This window comes from Motacilla alba, chromosome 23 (genome assembly GCF_015832195.1).
Source record: "Motacilla alba alba isolate MOTALB_02 chromosome 23, Motacilla_alba_V1.0_pri, whole genome shotgun sequence".
Taxonomy (NCBI): domain Eukaryota; kingdom Metazoa; phylum Chordata; class Aves; order Passeriformes; family Motacillidae; genus Motacilla; species Motacilla alba.
In genome coordinates, this window is record NC_052038.1 from 5,896,430 (window position 1) to 5,914,308 (window position 17,879).

A 17,879-nucleotide genomic window follows, 5' to 3' on the forward strand; every position below is an offset into this window, starting at 1 on the left:
AAGCGGAGGGTGAAACCTTTTCAAAGGACACTCACAAAACCCCAGAGATGGCGTTTGCAGCGCGTCCCCAGGAAAACTCAGCTCTTTATTTCAATATTTCCCTGCCTGCTGCTGCTCCCCAGGCTCCTGGCCTGCCCCAGGACTGTCCTGGCTGTGAGCAGAGTGGGACCTTTGCTGTGCCCTTTGGGGACACCCCAGAAGCAGCTGCAGGGCGGGGTGGTGGCAGTGAGCATCCCCTGCGGGGAGGAGCAGGGTGGGATTTATTCTAAACACAGAGTTTGGGAGGTAAATCAGCTCTGGCCACAGCTCAGGTGCCTCTCCAGCCACGGCCAAGGCTCTGAGCTCAGCAGAACCCCCGGGCTGAGCTCATCCATCATTTACAGAAACTTCGAGCTTGGCTTAAACCCCTGAAACGTCCAGGTGTGAGTGGGAGCTTCCCGTGAGCAGAGATGCTCACAGAGGGTTTTGCACCCAGCAGGGGCTGTGGAAAGCTTAGATTTGTTCCTCACACAGCGATTTTTGGGGATTTTTGAGGATTTTTTGGTGTTTGTGTGCTCTGAGCCCCGGGAAGTTTCTCCTGCCAAGCGTTGTCACCGTGCCCTGCTCACCCCCACGAGCTCAGACCCACACCAGGCCCTCGGTGGGGACAGAGCAGGGGCTCCATCCCAGTCCAGACTGGCATGTTTGGAGTCACCCTGCCGTGTCCCAGGGACAGGAGCTTGGTGTGACTGCCCTGCCTCAGCCCCCAGCTCCTCAGCCCGAGGGGAATGTCAAATTCCAGCAAAAAAGGGGATTTCAATCACACAAACGTCTCTGCCAGTAACAGGCTTTGGGAGGCATTACTCTCCAAATCCCCAATATGGGGTTTAACCTCCTCATTATGATCCTTTAATTTCGGAAAGCCTGCGAGGGCCTTAATCTCCCATTCAGTGACGTTCAGAGCAGCTGGTGACACGCTGGTGACACGCAGGGTGACGTGTGCTCAGACAGGACATCCCCGCGTCCCACCCCAGCCTGGGGCCACCAAACCCCTCCTGGGGCACACAAACTTTTTTGGGGTCACCTGAGCACGGAGCGAGCAGAGAGGGCTCCTTACCCTGAATTTCAGGGGGAAGGGGGGGATCCCTGCAGAGCTGCACCCCACAGGCACGAGGAGGAGGAGGGATGTGGGGGCAAGATCTGTGGGGAGAAGCCACCCCCGATTTTGGGGGGCACCCACAGCCCTGGGTGTGGCCGGGTCACAGTGTCCCCACGGTGCTGTCACACCCAGGGGACCCCGAGGAGCTTTAGGGACCCTGAGGAGCTTTAGGGTCCCCGTGGAGCTTTGGGGATCCTGCACAGCTTTTGGGGACCCTGCAGAGTGTTGGGAAATCTGCGGAGTTTTGGGGACACTGCTCAGCTTTAGGGACCCCGAGGAGCTTTGGGGACCCCGCAGGAGTTTTGGGGATCCTGCACAACTTTAGGAACCCTGTACAACTTTAGGGGACCCCGCACAGTTTTTGGGACCCCGTGGAGCTTAGGGGACCCTGCACAACTTTAGTGACCCTGTACAACTTTAGGAACCCCACAGCGTTTTGGGGACCCTGGATGGCTTCGGGGACCCCGAGGAGCTTTGGGTCCCCGCGGAGTTTTGGGGACCCCGCAGAGTTTTTGGGGACCCCGCAGAACTTTTGGGTCCCCGCGGAGTTTTAGGAACCCTACACAACTTTAGGGACCCAGCACAACTTCAGGGGACCCCGCACAGTTTTTGGGACCCCGCAGAGTTTTTTGGGACCCCGCGGAGCTTGGCGCCCCGGGGCGGGGATGGGCGTGGCACAGGGCGTGGCACGCTGACGTCACGGCTGATTTGCATGGCCCCGCCCCCGGACGCGGTCAGCGCTGGCGCCGCAGGAAAGTTTGCGGCGGGGCCGGGCCGGGCCGGGCCGGGATGGACGCGCTGCGCTCCGCGGGCCGGGCCCTGCTGAGGAGCCCCAGCGTGCACAAACCGTCCTGGGCCGGCGGGAGGCACAAGAGTGAGCGCCGAGCCCCGCACCCCGCACCCCGCGCCCCGGCCGGGCCCCGCTCCCCCGCTGCCCTCCCCTCCCTGCCCTGTCCCCTGTCCCTGTCCCCTGTCCCTGTCCCCAGCCCCCTGCGCTCCCTCGGCTCCGCTTCCGCTCTCTCTCGGGCTCTTTTCTCACTTTCAGCCCCACTTTCTGCCGCGCGGTTTGCGCCGCCCCGCTGCGCTCCCCGCTCACTGCGCGCCTTCCCCGGCAGCGGCGGGGCTGGCTGGGGGTGGCCCTGTCCCCATGTCCCCATGTCCCGCTGTCCCCGTGTCCTCCTGTCCCCATATCCCCGTACCCCCCTGTCCCCGTGTCCCCCTGTCCCTCCGTCCCTGTATCCCCATATCCCCATATCCCCGTGTCCCCCCCGTCCCTGTATCCCCCTGTCCCCGTGTCCCCCTGCCCCCCAGCCCGGGACAAGGGCCGGAGCCCCGCGGGCACTCTGTGACCTCGTCCCGCTGCTGGCTTTGTCACACGATCGATGGCCCCGTGGCGAGCGGCCACCGGGCCGTGCCAGGCGCCCTCCCGGGCCCGGGGGGGACCACCCCGCACCCCCCAAGCGACCCCGAACCTGTGGCTGTGGCCGATCCCGTGGGACCCACCCGGCGTGTCACACCTGGGGTCAGGGATGGGCAGCGGGGGGACACGAACGGGCTGGCTTGGGGACACCTGGGGGGCTGTGTGTGACACCTGGGGGGCTGTGTGTGACACCTGGGGGGCTGTGTGACACCTGCAGGGGCTGTGTGTGACACCTGGAGGGCTGTGTGTGACACCTGCGGGGCTGTGTGTGACACCTGCAGGGGCTGTGTGACACCTGGGGGGCTGTGTGTGACACCTGGGGGGCTGTGTGTGACACCTGCAGGGGCTGTGTGACACCTGCAGGGGCTGTGTGTGACACCTGCAGGGGCTGTGTGACAGCTGCCCATCCCAGGTGGCTCCCGGCTGGAATTTCAGGCTCAGGAACGCCCACCTGACTTTCACCTTGGCCCCACAGCTCTCCCTGTGTCTGGAACCCTCCTTTCCCCCCAGCTCCTCGGGGAAGGGTCCCGCGGGGGTTCCCAAGGGCAGAGCAGAGTCCTCTCCTCCTGAGGGGCTCCTCGGGGCTCTGGGGGATGATTTTACCTCACCTGGGTCCCAGCAGCTGCCCGGGCTTAGCAGCAAATCCCGTCTTACCCTCCTTGTGTAGGTGCTGCTGTGCAGGGTCAGGGCACGGGGTGGCTCCCAGTTCAGCTGGTGGCTCCTGAAGGGTTTGTGGTGGCTCCTGGAAAACCTTCTGGGGTTTGCTTTGCTGCCTTGGAGAGCTGCAGGGGAGGCTCCCAGGGGATCCCCTCGTGGCTGAAGCGCTGCTGCCTCCTCTCCCTGCCCCATCTCCTGCTGCAGGCAGCAGCCGAAGCCTCGGGGGTGCTGCTGTGAGGTTGTCACTCCCAGAGCCTTCCCTGTGTCCCCAGAGCTGCCCGAGAACTGGACGGACACGCGGGAGACGCTGCTGGAGGGGATGCCATCCCCCCAGTTCCCAGCCCTCCTCCAGCACGTTCCCAGCCATCCCCCAATTCCCAGCCATCCCCCAATTCCCAGCCATCCCCAAATTCCCAGCCATCCCCTAATTCCCAGCCCTCCTCCAGCCATCCCCCCAATTCCCAGCCATCCCCCAGTTCCCAGCCTCGGGGGTGCTGCTGTGAGGTTGTCACTCCCAGAGCCGTCCCTGTGTCCCCAGAGCTGCCCGAGAACTGGACGGACACGCGGGAGACGCTGCTGGAGGGGATGCTCTTCAGCCTCAAGTACATGGGCATGACCCTGGTGGAGCAGCCCAAGGGAGAGGAGCTCTCTGCAGCCGCTGTCAAAAGGATCGTGGCCACCGTGAGTGTCCCCAGGTGTCCCCAGGCGGCCCCAGGTGGCTCTGCTGGCCCTTGGGGGGATCACCCAGGGAAGAGCTTCAGAGCTGCAGTGGGGGGAGTTGGGATTTGCACCTGCATGGGGTCGGGATTGCAGCTCCAGGAGGTTGGGATTGCAGCTCCAGGGAAACTGGGATTTGCAGCTCCAGGGAAACTGGGATTTGCAGCTCTGTGTGGGTCAGGATTGCAGCTCCAGGAGGTTGGGATTGCAGCTCCAGGGGAAATTGGGATTCGCAGCTCCAGGGGAAATTGGGATTGCAGCTCCAGGGGAAGTTGGGATTGCAGCTCCAGGGGAAGTTGGGATTGCAGCTCCATGGTGGTCAGGATTTGCAGCTCCAGGGAAATTGGGATTTGCAGCTCCAGGGGAAGTTGGGGTTGCAGCTCCAGGGGAAGTTGGGGTTGCAGCTCCATGGTGGTCAGGATTTGCAGCTCCAGGGGAAGTTGGGATTGCAGCTCGATGGGGTTGGGGTTGCAGCTCCAGCCCTCCAGGGCTGTGGGTGGAACTGCAGACAGTTCCAGGCCCTGGAAGCCCCTGGGACCAGCCCGGGCTGTGGGATGGGGCTCTCTGGGCAAGGCTGGTGTGTGGCTGAGCTCTGGCTCCCTGTGATAAGCCAGGCTGTGTGGGGAGGCTCTGACCTGCTGCAGTCAGCCTGCCCTGGGGCTGGGGCATGGCAGGGACAGAGTTTGGAGCACGGCCAGGGCTGTTCTGGGCTTTCCTTCCAGGATTTGGAGGGCAGGGAGAGCAGGACAGCTTGCTGCAGTTGCCAGCCACCACAGCACTGTCCCACTGTAACCTCAGAGGGGTGGATTTCCTGAATCCCCTGATTCCCAGCCCTCCTCCAGATCATTCCCAGCCATCTCCCCGATTCCCAGCCCTCCTCCAGCTCATTCCCAGCCATCTCCCCAATTCCCAGCCCTCCTCCAGCTCATTCCCAGCCATCCCCCCGATTCCCAGCCCTCCTCCAGCTCAGGGGCTCCCAGCTCAGCAGGCTCTGGGTGGAATTAAGGCTGCTTTAGGGCCCTGTGCAAGTGAAGGAGGCAGAGCCCTGGCTGTGCCATAAAGCTCAGTGGGGTGGCTCTGCTGGGCCACGAGCTGAGCTGGACCAGGGGAGGAGGGAATTGCAGAGCCCTTCACATCTGCCCTGGTGGATGGGGAGCCCTTAAATGAAGCCCTGGGCTGGGGCAGGACTGCTCTGGGCAAGGCTTTGGGATCCCCAAGGGACTCAGAATCCCCAAGGGAATGGGGCTGAGGATTCCAGCCAGGCACGAGCTGGATGTGAGCTGCAGGCTGAAAGCACCAGGCCAGCAAGGAAGAGAAAGTGGCTCCTAAAAGTCTGGTTTGAGGCTGATGTGCTGTCCAGGGGGAGCTTTGCCACTGCGGTGGGGTTTGGCACCACCTGGGAGCCCTCGTGTGCCAGGCCTGTCCTGCTCCCAGCACAGCTCCTGTGGCAGTGCTGGTGGCCCTGGGGACAGCCCCTGGAGGTGCTGGTGGCCCTGGGGACAGCCCCTGGAGGTGCTGGCAGTGCCTGTGCACTGGGGTGAGGTGTGTCCCTGCTGAATCCAGCACGGATCCCTGCTGCAGGGAGGGAAGGGTTAAGCAGTGCTGTGTCCCTCCTGGCAGCAGTGACAGCAGAGTGCACGCCCAGGCTGCTCACAGCCCTTTGGAGGTGCCAGTGTTCAAAGCCTGGGGTTTCCCTTCCCTCTTTCCCTCCCAAAGGCAAAAGCAAGTGGAAAGAAGCTGCAGAAGGTGACCCTGAAAGTGTCACCCCGAGGGATTGTGCTCAGGGACAGCGGGACCAACGAGCTCATCGAGAACATCTCCATTTACAGGTGGGTGCTGGCTGCTCTCCTGGGCCCCAGCTCACCCCCGGGCTGCTCAGAGGTGAGGGGAGGCTCCAGGGAGGAGGCTGAGCCTCCCTCCACGTGCCCTGAGCTCAGGGAGCATCCTGAGCATCTGCTGCTGCAAATCCCAGACCTGGGCACCCCTGCATCAATCCTGGGCCTGCCTGGAGCCTGGAGATGGAGTCCCAGCCTGAGAACAGCTCCTTCCTCCTTCCTCATCCTCCAGGGAAAACCTTCTGAGCAGCCTCTCTCCTGAGGGCAGAGCAGTGTGAGCTGCTGCTCTGCTGGAATCCTCCCCTTCTCTGCCCTGTCCTGTCCCACGGCGTGAAAAAGACATTTCTTCTTCTCTTTTTCTCTTCTCCCACTCCTCCTTGTGTTCCCCATGGATCTCACTCCCTCACTGCCCCTGGCTTCTCTCCCTGCCCAGCCCAAGCCTGGTGCCATCCCCTGCTGCCTGCCTGGCCCTGGAGCCTGGCAGCTCCCTCTGGCATCCCCGGGAGGTCTGGAGCCTGGGCAGCTCCCTCTGGCATCCCTGGGAGGCTCTGGAGCCTGGGCAGCTCCCTCTGGCAGCCCTGGGAGGCTCTGGAGCCTGGGCAGCTCCTCTGGCATCCCTGGGAGGCTCTGGAGCCTGGCAGCTCCCTCTCCTCTGGAGCCTGGGCATGGCATCCCTGGGAGGCTCTGGAGCCTGGGCAGCTCCCTCTGGCATCCCTGGGAGGCTCTGGAGCCTGGGCAGCTCCCTCTGGCATCCCTGGGAGGCTCTGGAGCCTGGCAGCTCCCTCTGGCATCCCTGGGAGGCTTTGGAGCCTGGCAGCTCCCTCTGGCAGCCCCGGGAGGCTCTGGAGCCTGGGTAGCTCCCTCTGGCAGCCCCGGGAGGCTCTGGAGCCTGGGCAGCTCCCTCTGGCAGCCCCGGGAGGCTCTGGAGGCTGTCCCCAGAGCCCAGCCCGGGGTGTTGTGTCTTCCAGGATCTCCTACTGCACGGCAGACAAGGCCCACGATAAAGTGTTTGCCTACATCGCCCAGAGCCAGCAGAGTGAGAGCCTGGAGTGCCACGCCTTCCTGTGCCCCAAGAGGAAAATGGTCAGTGCCGGGCAGGGAGGAGGGAGGAGGAGGAGGAGGAGGGCTCATGAGCTGCCCAGCAGCTCATCCCAGCTGGAACAGGCTGATTTGTGCCTTGCCTGGTGGAAGGCTCTCGGGATGGGGTGTGACCCACCTGAGCTGACCCTGCACCAAGCCCTGCCCCACGGGCACCCCCGGTGCTGCTGGAGCCTCCTGAGCCCCCTGGGCAGGGAGCTTTGGGCAGGGGGTGCCCAGGGGACCCTGCTGGGGCTCCCCACACAGGTTTTGGTGCAGCTGGGGCCGTGTCCTGCCCGCAGGAGAGCCTGCCTGGGGCTCAGAGCAGAGCCCTGGCTGTGGGAAGGGGTCTGGGCTGTGAGCCCTGGGGTCTCTGCCGGAGCCAGAGCTGGCACTGAGCCCCCTCCCCGAGCCAGGAAGGGCCTGAAGGGGAGAGGAAGGGCAGCTCAGAGCCCTGTGCCCCCAGAAATCCTTCCCTGGTGCCTCTGCACGGGGGACAGGACGTGCCAGATCCCCTCTGGGGCCGTCCCAGGCTGCTCCTCAGCATCCCCCTGCCTGCAGCTGGGCCACCAGAGCTCCCTCAATATTCTCTGCCTCTCCCAGCTCCTTTTTTTCCCCTTGGAGAGAATAAAGGGAGCTACAAGTTGTGTCTCCTGTGCTCGGCGCGCGCTCCCATCCTGGCAGGGCCGAGATAAGCCTTGCTCTGCAAATTAAAATTGAAATCTTCCTGCTGCTAAAAGAATTATCTCACTGCTGCATCAGCTCAGTGCATCCCCCTCCAAATAAAGTTCTCCAAAGCCTTTTGTGGCAAAAAAACAGGAATAATTTCCTTTTTCCTGCTCTGTAAAATGCAGGAACATCCTGCTGCTGAGGTGATCCCTGCTCCCAGACTGCAGCCAGCCCTCCCCAGGGCAGGGGCTCTGGGTGCACCACAGCTCCCAGCCACAGGCTTATAATTAGTCCATATTTTTAGTTCCTGGGTAATTCTCCACAGTACCTGGGTCTATTAAATTTGATTCAGATGTGACAGCTTAAATTGTAAACAGCTGTGAGGAGTTTCATACTTAATTACCATATTTAAGGGCTTTTTTTTGCCATAAAGCATTTGCACTTCCATCAAGGATGTAAACAGCTCCAACATTCCAACGAGCCCTCCTGCTTGCCAGCCTCAATTGGCTCTGATCCCTCTGGGGGTCTCCGTGCCCCCTGCCTGGCTTTGGGGCGTGCTGTGCCCTGGCTGTGTCCCCCCCTGTCCCTGGGGGCTGCCAGGGGAGCGGCTCCAGCCCTGGGGTTGGGTTTGTTGTGTTCACAGCTGGGGAAAACAAACCCAGCCCGGAGGCTCGGGGTGTGGGGAGCAGTTCCTGTGCCCCGCTGGGGCTGGAGCTGCTGCCCAGCTGTGGCCCTGCTGGAGCTGGCACTGCTGTCCCTCTGGAGGTGGCACTCCTTTCCCTGATGGTTCCACTGCTGGGGCTGGTGCTGCTACTGAACTCTGTCCCTCTGGAGGTGGCACTCCTGTCCCTCTGGAGGTGGCATTTCTGTCCCTCTGGAGGTGGCATTCCTGTCCCTCTGGAGGTGGCACTGCTGTCCCCCCTGGTTCCTCTGCAGGGCTGGAGAGCCCTGCTGGGCTCTCAGTGCTGCAGGGCTGCTCCAGTGATCTCCCTGATGTCAATAATTTCAGTAATTTCAGTGATATCAGTAATTTCAGTGATTTCAGAGGTTTCGTTGATTAATCTCAGTGATGTCATTGATTTCAGTGATCTCATTGATTCCAGTAATTTCAGTGATCTCAGTGATTGATCTCAGTGATTGATCTCATTGATTTCAGTAATTTCAGAGCTTTCATTAATTAATCTCAGTGATGTCATTGATTTCTGTGATCTCCCTGATGTCAATAATTTCAGTAATTTCAGTGATCTCATTGATCTCAGTAATTTCAGTGATTCCAGAGGTCTCAGTGATTGATCTCAGTGATTGATCTCAGTGATTTCACTGATTTCAGAGCTTTCATTGATTTCAGTGATGTCATTGATTTCTGTGATCTCCCTGATGTATTTCAGTAATTTCAGTGATCTCATTGATCTCACTGATCTCCCTGATGTCAATAATTTCAGTAATCTCACTGATCTCACTGATCTCACTGATTTCAGTGCTTTCAGAGGTCTCAGGGGTCAGTCTCGGAGGTTTCAGTGATTGATCTCAGAGCTCTCAGCCTGTCCTCTGTGTCCCCAGGCCCAGGCTGTCACCCTGACCGTGGCCCAGGCCTTCAGGATTGCCTTTGAGTTCTGGCAGGCAGCCAGGGAAGGTGAGTTTGTTTCCCTGCCCCGCTCCCCTCGGGGTCACCCTGCTGCTCCCCCTTCCTGCCCCCCAGGTCCTTTGGGCCCTCTGTCAGCCCAGGCAGGTTGGGGCTGTGCTCCTGCCCTGCAGGGCCTGCCTGCCTCACAGCCCCTTGTGTTTCTGGCGTATTTTCTGAAAATTAGGATTTTTTTCCTCCTGGGAGGCTGAGAAGCCTCAGAGAAAAAGAAAAACAGAATTATCTCAGTTTGGCTTTCCTGTGCTTTGTTTTTTAGAATATAGTGGGGAGGTTGTTTACTAAAAAGTACACGTTTGATTAATTTTATGTAAATTGTTTTTACTTAATAACTAATCACTGTTCAGCTGTGTCAGACTCTGAAGAGTCAGTCACAAATTTTCTGTTAGTACCTTGTTAAGCTTTCTTTCTGTTTTTTTTTATTCTTTAGTTTAGTTTTAGCATAACATTATATAATATAATATAATATAATATAATATAATATAATATATTATATCATATACTATAATATATAATATTAATATCATATACTATATTGTGATATAATATTTAATATAATATAGTATATATTCAATATTGTATATAATATATAACATTATTAATATACAATATATAATATCCTATATATAATATAATGTATTAATGTGATGATAATATAATTATATATTATATATATTATATATTTTAATGATATTACAATCTATTACAATATATTATAGTGTATTAAAATACATAAGAATAAATTAACTTTCTAAGAACAGAAAGCCAAATTCTCAGTTCCTCCTTCATCCTGGAGACCCAGCAAATACCCCTCCCTTGGGGTTCTGCTGTCACCTTCCATGAGGGGACAGGGGCCCCACAGGCGGCCTGGCCGAGCTGTCCCTGTCCCTCCTCCCTCCCTGGAAGCCTGCAGGCACTGATGGCATCTCCTCTTGTGCAGAGAAGGAGAAGAGGGAGCGCTCCATCCTGGCAGCAGAAGGGACCAGCAGCCCTGGCTCAGGAGCTCCTGCCCCCCCTGGCACCGGTGAGGCACCAGGGCAGAGCCTGGGGGACGGGGACAGTCCCTGAGCAGGGCAGGGGATTGTCCCTGAGGGATGGGGGATTGTCCCGAGGGATGGGGACAGTCCCTGAACAGGGCAGGGGATTGTCCCGAGGGATGGGAACTGTCCCTGAGCAGCACAGGGGATTGTCCCAAGGGATGGGGACAGTCCCTGAGCAGGGCAGGGGATTGTCCCAAGGGATGGGAACTGTCCCTGAGCAGGGCAGGGGATTGTCCCGAGGGATGGGAACAGTCCCTGAGCAGGGCAGGGGATTGTCCCAAGGGATGGGGACATTGTCCCTGAGCAGGGCAGGGGATTGTCCCAGGGGATGGGGAATTGTCCCTGAGGGATGGGGAATTGTCCCTGAGCAGGGCAGGGGATTGTCCCAGGGCATGGGGAATTGTCCCTGAGGGATGGGGAATTGTCCCTGAGCAGGGCAGGGGATTGTCCCAAGGGATGGGGGCTGTCCCTGAGCAGCACAGGGATGTCCCTGAGCAGGGCAGGGCAGGGTGAAGCGGGACAAAAGGCTCGTCCCTCGCCGTGCTGGCCACCGAGATAAGAGGATTTGGCACAGCATTAAACTGGGCTCCCTTCCAGGCTGGCACGTCCTGCCCCTTGCTGGGAGGAGGAACTGGAGGAATCTCCCCGAGGCTGGCACCAGCCCAGCCTGGGGCTGCCAGGGCTGCTGGGATGAGCTCCAGCATCTCCCTGGGCATCCCAGAGCTGGGATGCTCCTGCCCCACCCCGGTGCAGGCTGCTGGGAGGGTCTGAGGCTTCCCAGGGTCTGAACTCCACCGGGGCAGGGTTTGCCCTCAGTCCATCGAACCCCGGTGCAGCTTTGTGAGGTGATGTGGGGATGTTGCCCGGGGGCTGTTCTGGCCCGGGGCTCATCAGTGGGCGCCCAGGAGCTTTCCCAGAGGCTGCTGGAGGCACTGGGAGGTGCTCAGGAACCTGCCCTGGATAAACCACAGCCCCCAGTGGGGTGGGTGCAGCTCCTCAGTGCTCGCCTTTGGGGCCATCCTGCAGGAATTTGGTGCAGGGAAGTGATTCCTGCAGGAATTTGGTGCAGGGAAGTGATTCCTGCAGGAAGGTTTGGCTGTGCCTGTTCCTCTCCCCTCACTCCCTTCTCTGCTCTGCCCTCAGCAGCAGCCTTGGGGAACCTGCTGGATTTGGAGGACCCTGGCAGATCCCCCCTGGGCAGCAGCACCGAGTCCCCAGAGCTGGACAACAGCAGCTTTGGGCCCAGCCCCTCGGTCAACAACAACGTGGTGTGGGTAAGGGACAGTGAAAAACAGCCTGGTGTGGGTAAGGGACACTGAGAAACAGCCTGGTGTGGGTAAGGGACACTGAGAAACAGCCTGGTGTGGGTAAGGGACAGTGAAAAACAGCCTGGTGTGGGTAAGGGACAGAGAAAAACAGCCTGGTGTGGGTAAGGGACAGCCTGAAGGGACCCCAGCTGTGTCAGGTCCCTCCTGGGAGCAGGACACGCAGGGCTGGCAGGGTGAGGGGTGCTGCTTCCACCCCTGTGCTGCTCTCCCGGGATGGAGCTGGGGCAGAGTCGGGGTGGAGGAAGGGCCAAGCCCCAGGAGCACTGTGAGTTCACCTTTTCCCCTGCAGAGGAGGCAGATTGCAGAGGAGGTGACTGAGGCACTCAGAAGCCAGTAGACAGATATTTTTTTGTCTGAGTGCAGAGCCAGATCTCTAAATACACTTTTGTGCAGTTCTCTTAGCAACTACTTGTCTCTCTTTTTATCTCTTCACAAAGGAGATGGATGATGGTCTGGACGAGGCGTTCTCAAGGTAATTCTCAAATTCTCATCCCTCCCTGGAGCTCAGCACGGGCAGAGAGCCTTGGCTGGTGACAGCCTGTTAATAATGGCCGTTAATTAATGCTCCTTAGTCTCATCAGGGCTCTGATCTGACCTAGGCAGCTGCCCCAGCAGTGCCTCAGCTGGTGACTGAAGGATAGGCTTTGGGGCTGCCTGAGAAGCCAAATATTTTGACAACCTTTAAAGGATGGAGAGAGGCTGTGTGTGATGGGGAGTTTCATTCCCCAGGCAGTTGCTGGCTCTGCTCCCACTCACCGAGGCTTTTCCAGGCTGCTGGTCCCAGCTTCTGGCACCAGGGGCTTTGCTCTGCCTCAGCCCAAATTCCGGGTGCGTGGCCATCAGTTCATGGGTTTATTCCCCTTCCCACTCCAAATTAAAGGCTGCCCTGCCCGTGCCTGCTGAGCAAGCCAGCAAAGCCAAACAAACCCGTTTCCTCTCGAGTGGGTTTTCCTGCCTTGTCCTGGCAGGCTTGGGGTGGCTTTATGTGGGTCCCATCCTCCTCTTCCTCCTCCTCTTCCTCCTCCTCGGGCTGGGAGGTGCTGGAGGAGGGAGCGAGGCAGGAGAAGGGTTTGCAGCAGTCCCTGCTCAGCCCTTGGGGTGCTGTTTGGCTCTCGGGGGTGATTTACAGCTTCCCTTCCCCAGCAGCCCCTGGGGCTGGTAGCAGGGCTGATTGATGTCCTGGTGTCTGCGTTTTTCCTCCCCATGGGCTGCAGCAGATGGGCTTGGTTTGGGGCTTTGCTCTGCTTGGTTTGGGGCTTTGCTCTGCTTGGTTTGGGGCTTTGCTCTGCTCCGTGCTGAGCTGTCCCATCTCCCTGGGCCCTCTGGTGACTCAGAGTTTGGGCTGCTCCTCCTGCAGCACTGCCCAGGCCGTTCCTGCCACATCACTCCCGTGTCTCCTCTCCGTTAAAAACTGGGGCTTCACCTCAGGCTGGCCGTGGTGCCCTGCCTGCCCCGGATGGAGCCCCAAATGTCTGAGTTCAGCCCCAGTGCGGCAGCGTTTTCACAGGGCTGCTTAAACCACACCACAGCCAGCTGGGGCTGCTTGGCTGTTGTGAAACAGCTGGGATGAAAAGCTCTTCCAGCTGATCCTGGGGCTGTGAAACATCGGCTGAGGCAGGGACAGCCACGGCAGCAGGGCTGAGTCACTGCTCGGGGCTGGGAGCGGCTCCCAGGGATGGCACAGGGGGAGAGCCCTGCTCTGCCAGGCCAGGGGAGTATGGCACGTCCAGAGGTGCTGGGAGAAGCCAGCAGCAAAGCTGCAGCAAACCCGACAGTGCTGGAATGTTCTGGGCCAGCTCCCTGATGCCTTTTCCCCTCCCTGAGTGTTTGCATCCCACGGGAGGGTGTTGGAACGTGGGGGTGCAGCAGGAGTGGAACCACTACTCTGTGCTTTACTCTGTGCTTGCTTTACTCTGTGCTTTACTCTGTGTTTGTTTCTCTCTGTGCTTTACTCTGTGCATTACTCTGTGTATTACTATAAATTACTCTGTTTATTTTACTCTCTGCATTACTGTGCATTACTCCGTGTTTATTCTACTCTGTGCTTTGCTCTGTGTTTATTTTACTCTGTGCATTACTCCATGTTTATTCTACTCTGTATTTTCCTCTGTGTTTATTTTACTCTGCATTACTCTGTGCATTACTGTGCATTACTCTGTGTTTATTGTACTCTGTGCATTACTCTGTGCATTACTCCATGTTTATTCTACTCTCTGCATTACTCTGTTTATTTTACTCTGTGCATTGCTCCGTGTTTATTTTACTCTGTGCATTACTCTCTGCATTACTCTGTTTATTTTACTCTGTGCATTGCTCTGTGTTTATTTTACTCTCTGCATTACTCTGTTTATTGTACTCTGTGCATTGCTCTGTGTTTATTTTACTCTGTGCATTACTCTGTTTATTTTACTCTGTGCATTGCTCTGTGTTTATTTTACTCTGTGCATTACTCTGTGCTTTGCTCTGTGCATTACTCCGTGTTTATTTTACTCTGTGTTTTGCTCAGTGTTCATTGTACTCTGTGCTTTGCTCAGTGTTTATTCTACTCTGTGCTTTGCTCCGTGCTTATTTCACTGTTCCCCCGTGTCTGTGCCCCTCAGACTGGCCCAGTCCAGGACGAACCCGCAGGAGCTGGACACGGGGCTGTCAGCCCAGGAGCTGCAGAGCGCGGGGGCTCTGTCCCCTGTGCACTGGAGCCAGCTGGAGCCCAGCCCGGCCCCGCAGGACGATCTGTTCATGTTCTGAGGGCACGGCGGCCGGCAGAGGAAGCCGCTCTGAGCCCCTGGATGCTGCTGCAAGCAGGAACCTGCCCGGGGCTCCTCACAGCTCCGAGGGTGCCACGGCCCAGTCCAGACCAAAGCTTCAGACGCCTAACGCGGATTTTTGTACCTTGCTTTTACCCAAACCACGGGATGCTCTTGGACACGTATTTATTCACAGTTTACAAGTGTTCCTGGGAGGTGTGGAGAGCGTCTGCCCACCACAGGAGGAGCTGCAGCAGGGCCCGTTCCTCCCGCGGGCAGCACCAAAGCCCCCCTGGAGCATCCCCCGGCGAAGGCTGGGATGCAGAACAGCCCCGAGCGTTACTAATCCAGCCAGCCTGCACCAACACACCACCTGCCCGGCCAGGGAGGGGATTTGCAGCAGCTGCTGACAGTGTGAAATGGAAGAGGGAGCGGAGCTGGTGCTTTTGTGCCGGTGCCTGTGGCGCTCTCACAGCTGTCAGTCACCCCGCGGGCCCCGGCTCCTGGGGGAGTTGGTGCTTTTTAACCCAAAGACTCTGCTCAAAGAAGTTTTGCACTTTAAAGCTCGAACTGAAAGCAGTGGTCCGGATTGTCAAGGTAAGCAGTGCCTGGAAGCTCTCCTCAGAAGCTATTCACCCAAAAAGAACCACCCTGGCCATGCTGCAGCTCTGGCTCCGGGCTGACCCCTGGTGCCACTCGAGACCCCAAAGCTCCCTTGGCTTTAAAAGCAAAACCACCGGGGAGGAAGGATTTGTTCTGCTAAATTCTGCTGGAAAGGGCAGCCTGGGAGGACCAGCAGCAGCACAGATCCACGCTCCCAGCTCGGCCCAGCAGCTTTGCCTGGCCAGGGCTGCTCCTGCCTCGAAGCCATGTGGGTGGTTGTTGCCCCGTGGATGGGATGGGAGCAGGCAGGAGCAGTAGCTGGCAGGGGTGCCCTTCCCAGTGGTGCTCCCACCCTTCTCCTGACAGCCACAGCTCCCAGGGGGCTCAGGAAGCTCCATCTACCCCTGGGAGTGGAAATCAGCCATGGAGGTACAACTTGGCTAACTAAAAGATTAGGTTTAACGATCCTAAGTAGTCTCACTGACACCTCGCAGTGTTTGTGGCCTTATGTGAAGTGTACTAATCTGTTTTATAGATTTGTAACTTGGGTTTGAAGCACTAATTCATTCCCCAGATAGCTCTTTAGAACTCCCTTAAAACTGCTCACAGAAAGGAAAAAAACCCTCTCAGTCAGCTGTAAGAATTCATTAGGAAGCAGTGAGTGACTCCGACTTGGATTTGAGATATTTTTTCCCCCCGAGTGTGAGTGTGAGAAGGTGCTGAGGACTCGTGGAGCTGACTCATCAGCTCTCTGATGGAACCTGTGCTCCGAGGGCTCTGCAGTGGTGCTCAGAGCAGTTTCCCATCCTGGGAGGGCTGTGCCCGTGGCTCCCTGGCTCCTGTGTGCGGGGAGGGAGCAGCAGAGCTGCTGCTCAGGCTCAGGGCTCACAGGAGCTGCTGCACGAGCCCAGCAGTGGCCGGAGCCAGCCCTGGCCTCAGGGAGCTCTGCTCGCCCCAGGAACCTGGGACTGGCTGTGAGGATTCCTCTGAGCATTGCCCTCTCTCCTTTCCCAGAGCAGCAGATCCTGAAATTCACAAATTCTCAACACTATCTGTGTGTGTCTAGAGTGTTTTTGGGGTTGTTTTTTTTTTTTTAAGAAAACCTGATGCTGTAAAGATTATTCTGCACTGAGGGGAATAAAAACTGCCATTTTTTGGAGCCTCTGGTGGCATTTTTTGGTGCTGGGTGGTTTTATTTCCCCTGTGGTTCCTTTAATGCGTGGCAGCTTTTGTGTCTCTGGGCTCTGCCTGTCCCTGATGTCATCAGAAGGGTCCTGGGGGTGACTCCAAGGGGCTCAGCTGGACACTGAGCCCTGCTCTGCTCCCAGGGGCTGCCGTGGCCCTGGAGGTGGCCCAGGGGTGGCACAGAGGGACACAGCACCACGAGGAGGGAGAAGATGGATTTTAAAACTTGGCTTTAAGGGCGTCGGGCTCAGCCAAGGCTCCCGTCCTGCCTGAGGGAGATGGTGGGAAGAGCAGTGCTGGGATGGAGCAGACACCCAGGCAGGGCTGCAGGGCCTGTGCTGGGCTCTGTGCTGAGCCAGCAGCTGCCAAAAGCAGGATTTGGACACCAAAGTATTTCCTAAACCCTGTTTGCTCCAAACTTTTGCCACCCCAGGTTCTGTTTTGGTGCCTGGGGGATTTTCCTTCCTCTCCCTTCTAAGCAGACACTGCAAACCCCACATCTCTCACTTTCTGCCTCCAAGAGGGTTTTTTTCACCTGTCCAGCCCTCACCGTCAGCAGTTCCTTCCTCACAAACACCCCAGCTCCACACCAGGCTCTCCCCAACGCTCCCTGCCAGCCACGGCCTCCGTTTCTGTCCCTGCTGCTCCAGCCCCACGGGTGGCAGCAGCCCTGCAGGCAGAGATGTCCCCTGGGGTCCAGCCTGGGGTCCAGCCTGGGGTCCAGCCTGGGGGTCCAGCCTGGGGGTCCTGTGCAGGGCGTTCTTTGCCTTGTGCCTTCGTGTTTGCCTCTGCCTGTGCTGCTGCTGCTGCTGCAACAACCCCAGACTGCAGCTCGTCAGGGCTTGCTGGGGCTGTGAGCCCTGCTCCTGCCCTGCTCCCAGGGTGACAGCCCTGCTCCCAGCGTGACATTCCAGCTCCCAGGGTGACAGCCCTGCTCCCAGCGTGACATTCCAGTATCCCATCCCCACTCCCAGTGTCCCATCCCAGTGTCCCAGTGTCCCATCCCCACTCCCAGTGCCATTCCCAGTGTCTCATCCCCACTCCCAGTGTCATTCCCAGTGTCCCAGTGTCCCATCCCCTCTCCTAGTGTCATTCCCAGTGTCACATCCCCACTCCCAGTGCCATTCCCAGTGTCCCATCCCCACTCCCAGTGTCCCATCCCAGCTCCCAGTGTCCCATCCCCACTCCCAGTGTCATTCCCAGTGTCCCAGTGTCCCATCCCCACTCCCAGTGCCATTCCCAGTGTCACATCCCCACTCCCAGCCTGTCACCAGGCCCTGCCTCGCTCACAGCCACGATTCCCAGGTCTAATTAATGGAATAAATGAGTAAGGAATTAAATCTGCTCCAAGGTGGCAATTTTACCACTCCTCCAGGGCTGTCACAGCCCCAGTAAAAGTGACAGCAAGGAATAAAACACTGGCGTCTCTGGCATTTTTTATTACTTTTAATGTGCTTTTTTTTTTTTTTTTTTGGTGAGTTACTGGAAATTTAAATTATAATGGTATGCTTCACTTAAAGAAAGTATCCATAGCAACAGGAACATCTAAATTATTGCAGGCTGATCACTTCCCTGCTGGAGTCACATCACATGCCTTTCACAGGCAGGCCCAGAGGTGCAGCTTTTTAATAGACTTTTCTTTTTTTTACCTTTTTTTTTGCAAATAAACAAGCGAACACGCAGCGTTTTCTCCATCAACGCAATACCTACAGAGAGCTCCAAGGTGAGCGAGTGCCAGCTCACTTTGCCAGCCAGAGAGGGTGGCTCCTGAGTCAGAGACTCTCTCCTCTGAGTCAGTGGCTATTCCGTGTGAAACTGGGGATTCTG

At 57.8% G+C, this 17,879-nt stretch overlaps 1 protein-coding gene across 2 annotated transcripts; it reads left to right on the plus strand.

Annotated features, from left to right (window-relative positions):
• Positions 1-1,858: 1,858 nt before the first annotated feature.
• On the plus strand, positions 1,859-16,062 carry LDLRAP1 (low density lipoprotein receptor adaptor protein 1). Of its 2 annotated transcripts, none has more exons than XM_038161005.1 (9): positions 1,859-2,012; positions 3,754-3,896; positions 5,649-5,761; positions 6,736-6,850; positions 9,074-9,146; positions 10,093-10,176; positions 11,336-11,466; positions 11,958-11,992; positions 14,121-16,062. In XM_038161005.1, exons 1-9 carry the CDS (start codon positions 1,928-1,930, stop codon positions 14,263-14,265), a joined length of 924 nt encoding a protein of 307 aa, XP_038016933.1. In that variant the 5' UTR covers positions 1,859-1,927; the 3' UTR covers positions 14,266-16,062. The 2 variants fall into 2 exon arrangements, with proteins under 2 accessions (XP_038016933.1, XP_038016934.1); XM_038161006.1 differs by having other exon boundaries at positions 11,339-11,466.
• The last annotated feature ends 1,817 nt before the right edge of the window (positions 16,063-17,879 follow it).

Bases quoted from the DNA above. Each gene is read 5' to 3' on its own strand.
- LDLRAP1 (XM_038161005.1), top strand. From the start codon at position 1,928: ATGGACGCGCTGCGCTCCGCGGGCCGGGCCCTGCTGAGGAGCCCCAGC. The intron at 9,147-10,092 runs GTGAGTTTGTTT...CCTCTTGTGCAG, and splicing joins CTGGCAGGCAGCCAGGGAAG to AGAAGGAGAAGAGGGAGCGC. The intron at 10,177-11,335 runs GTGAGGCACCAG...CTCTGCCCTCAG, and splicing joins TCCTGCCCCCCCTGGCACCG to CAGCAGCCTTGGGGAACCTG.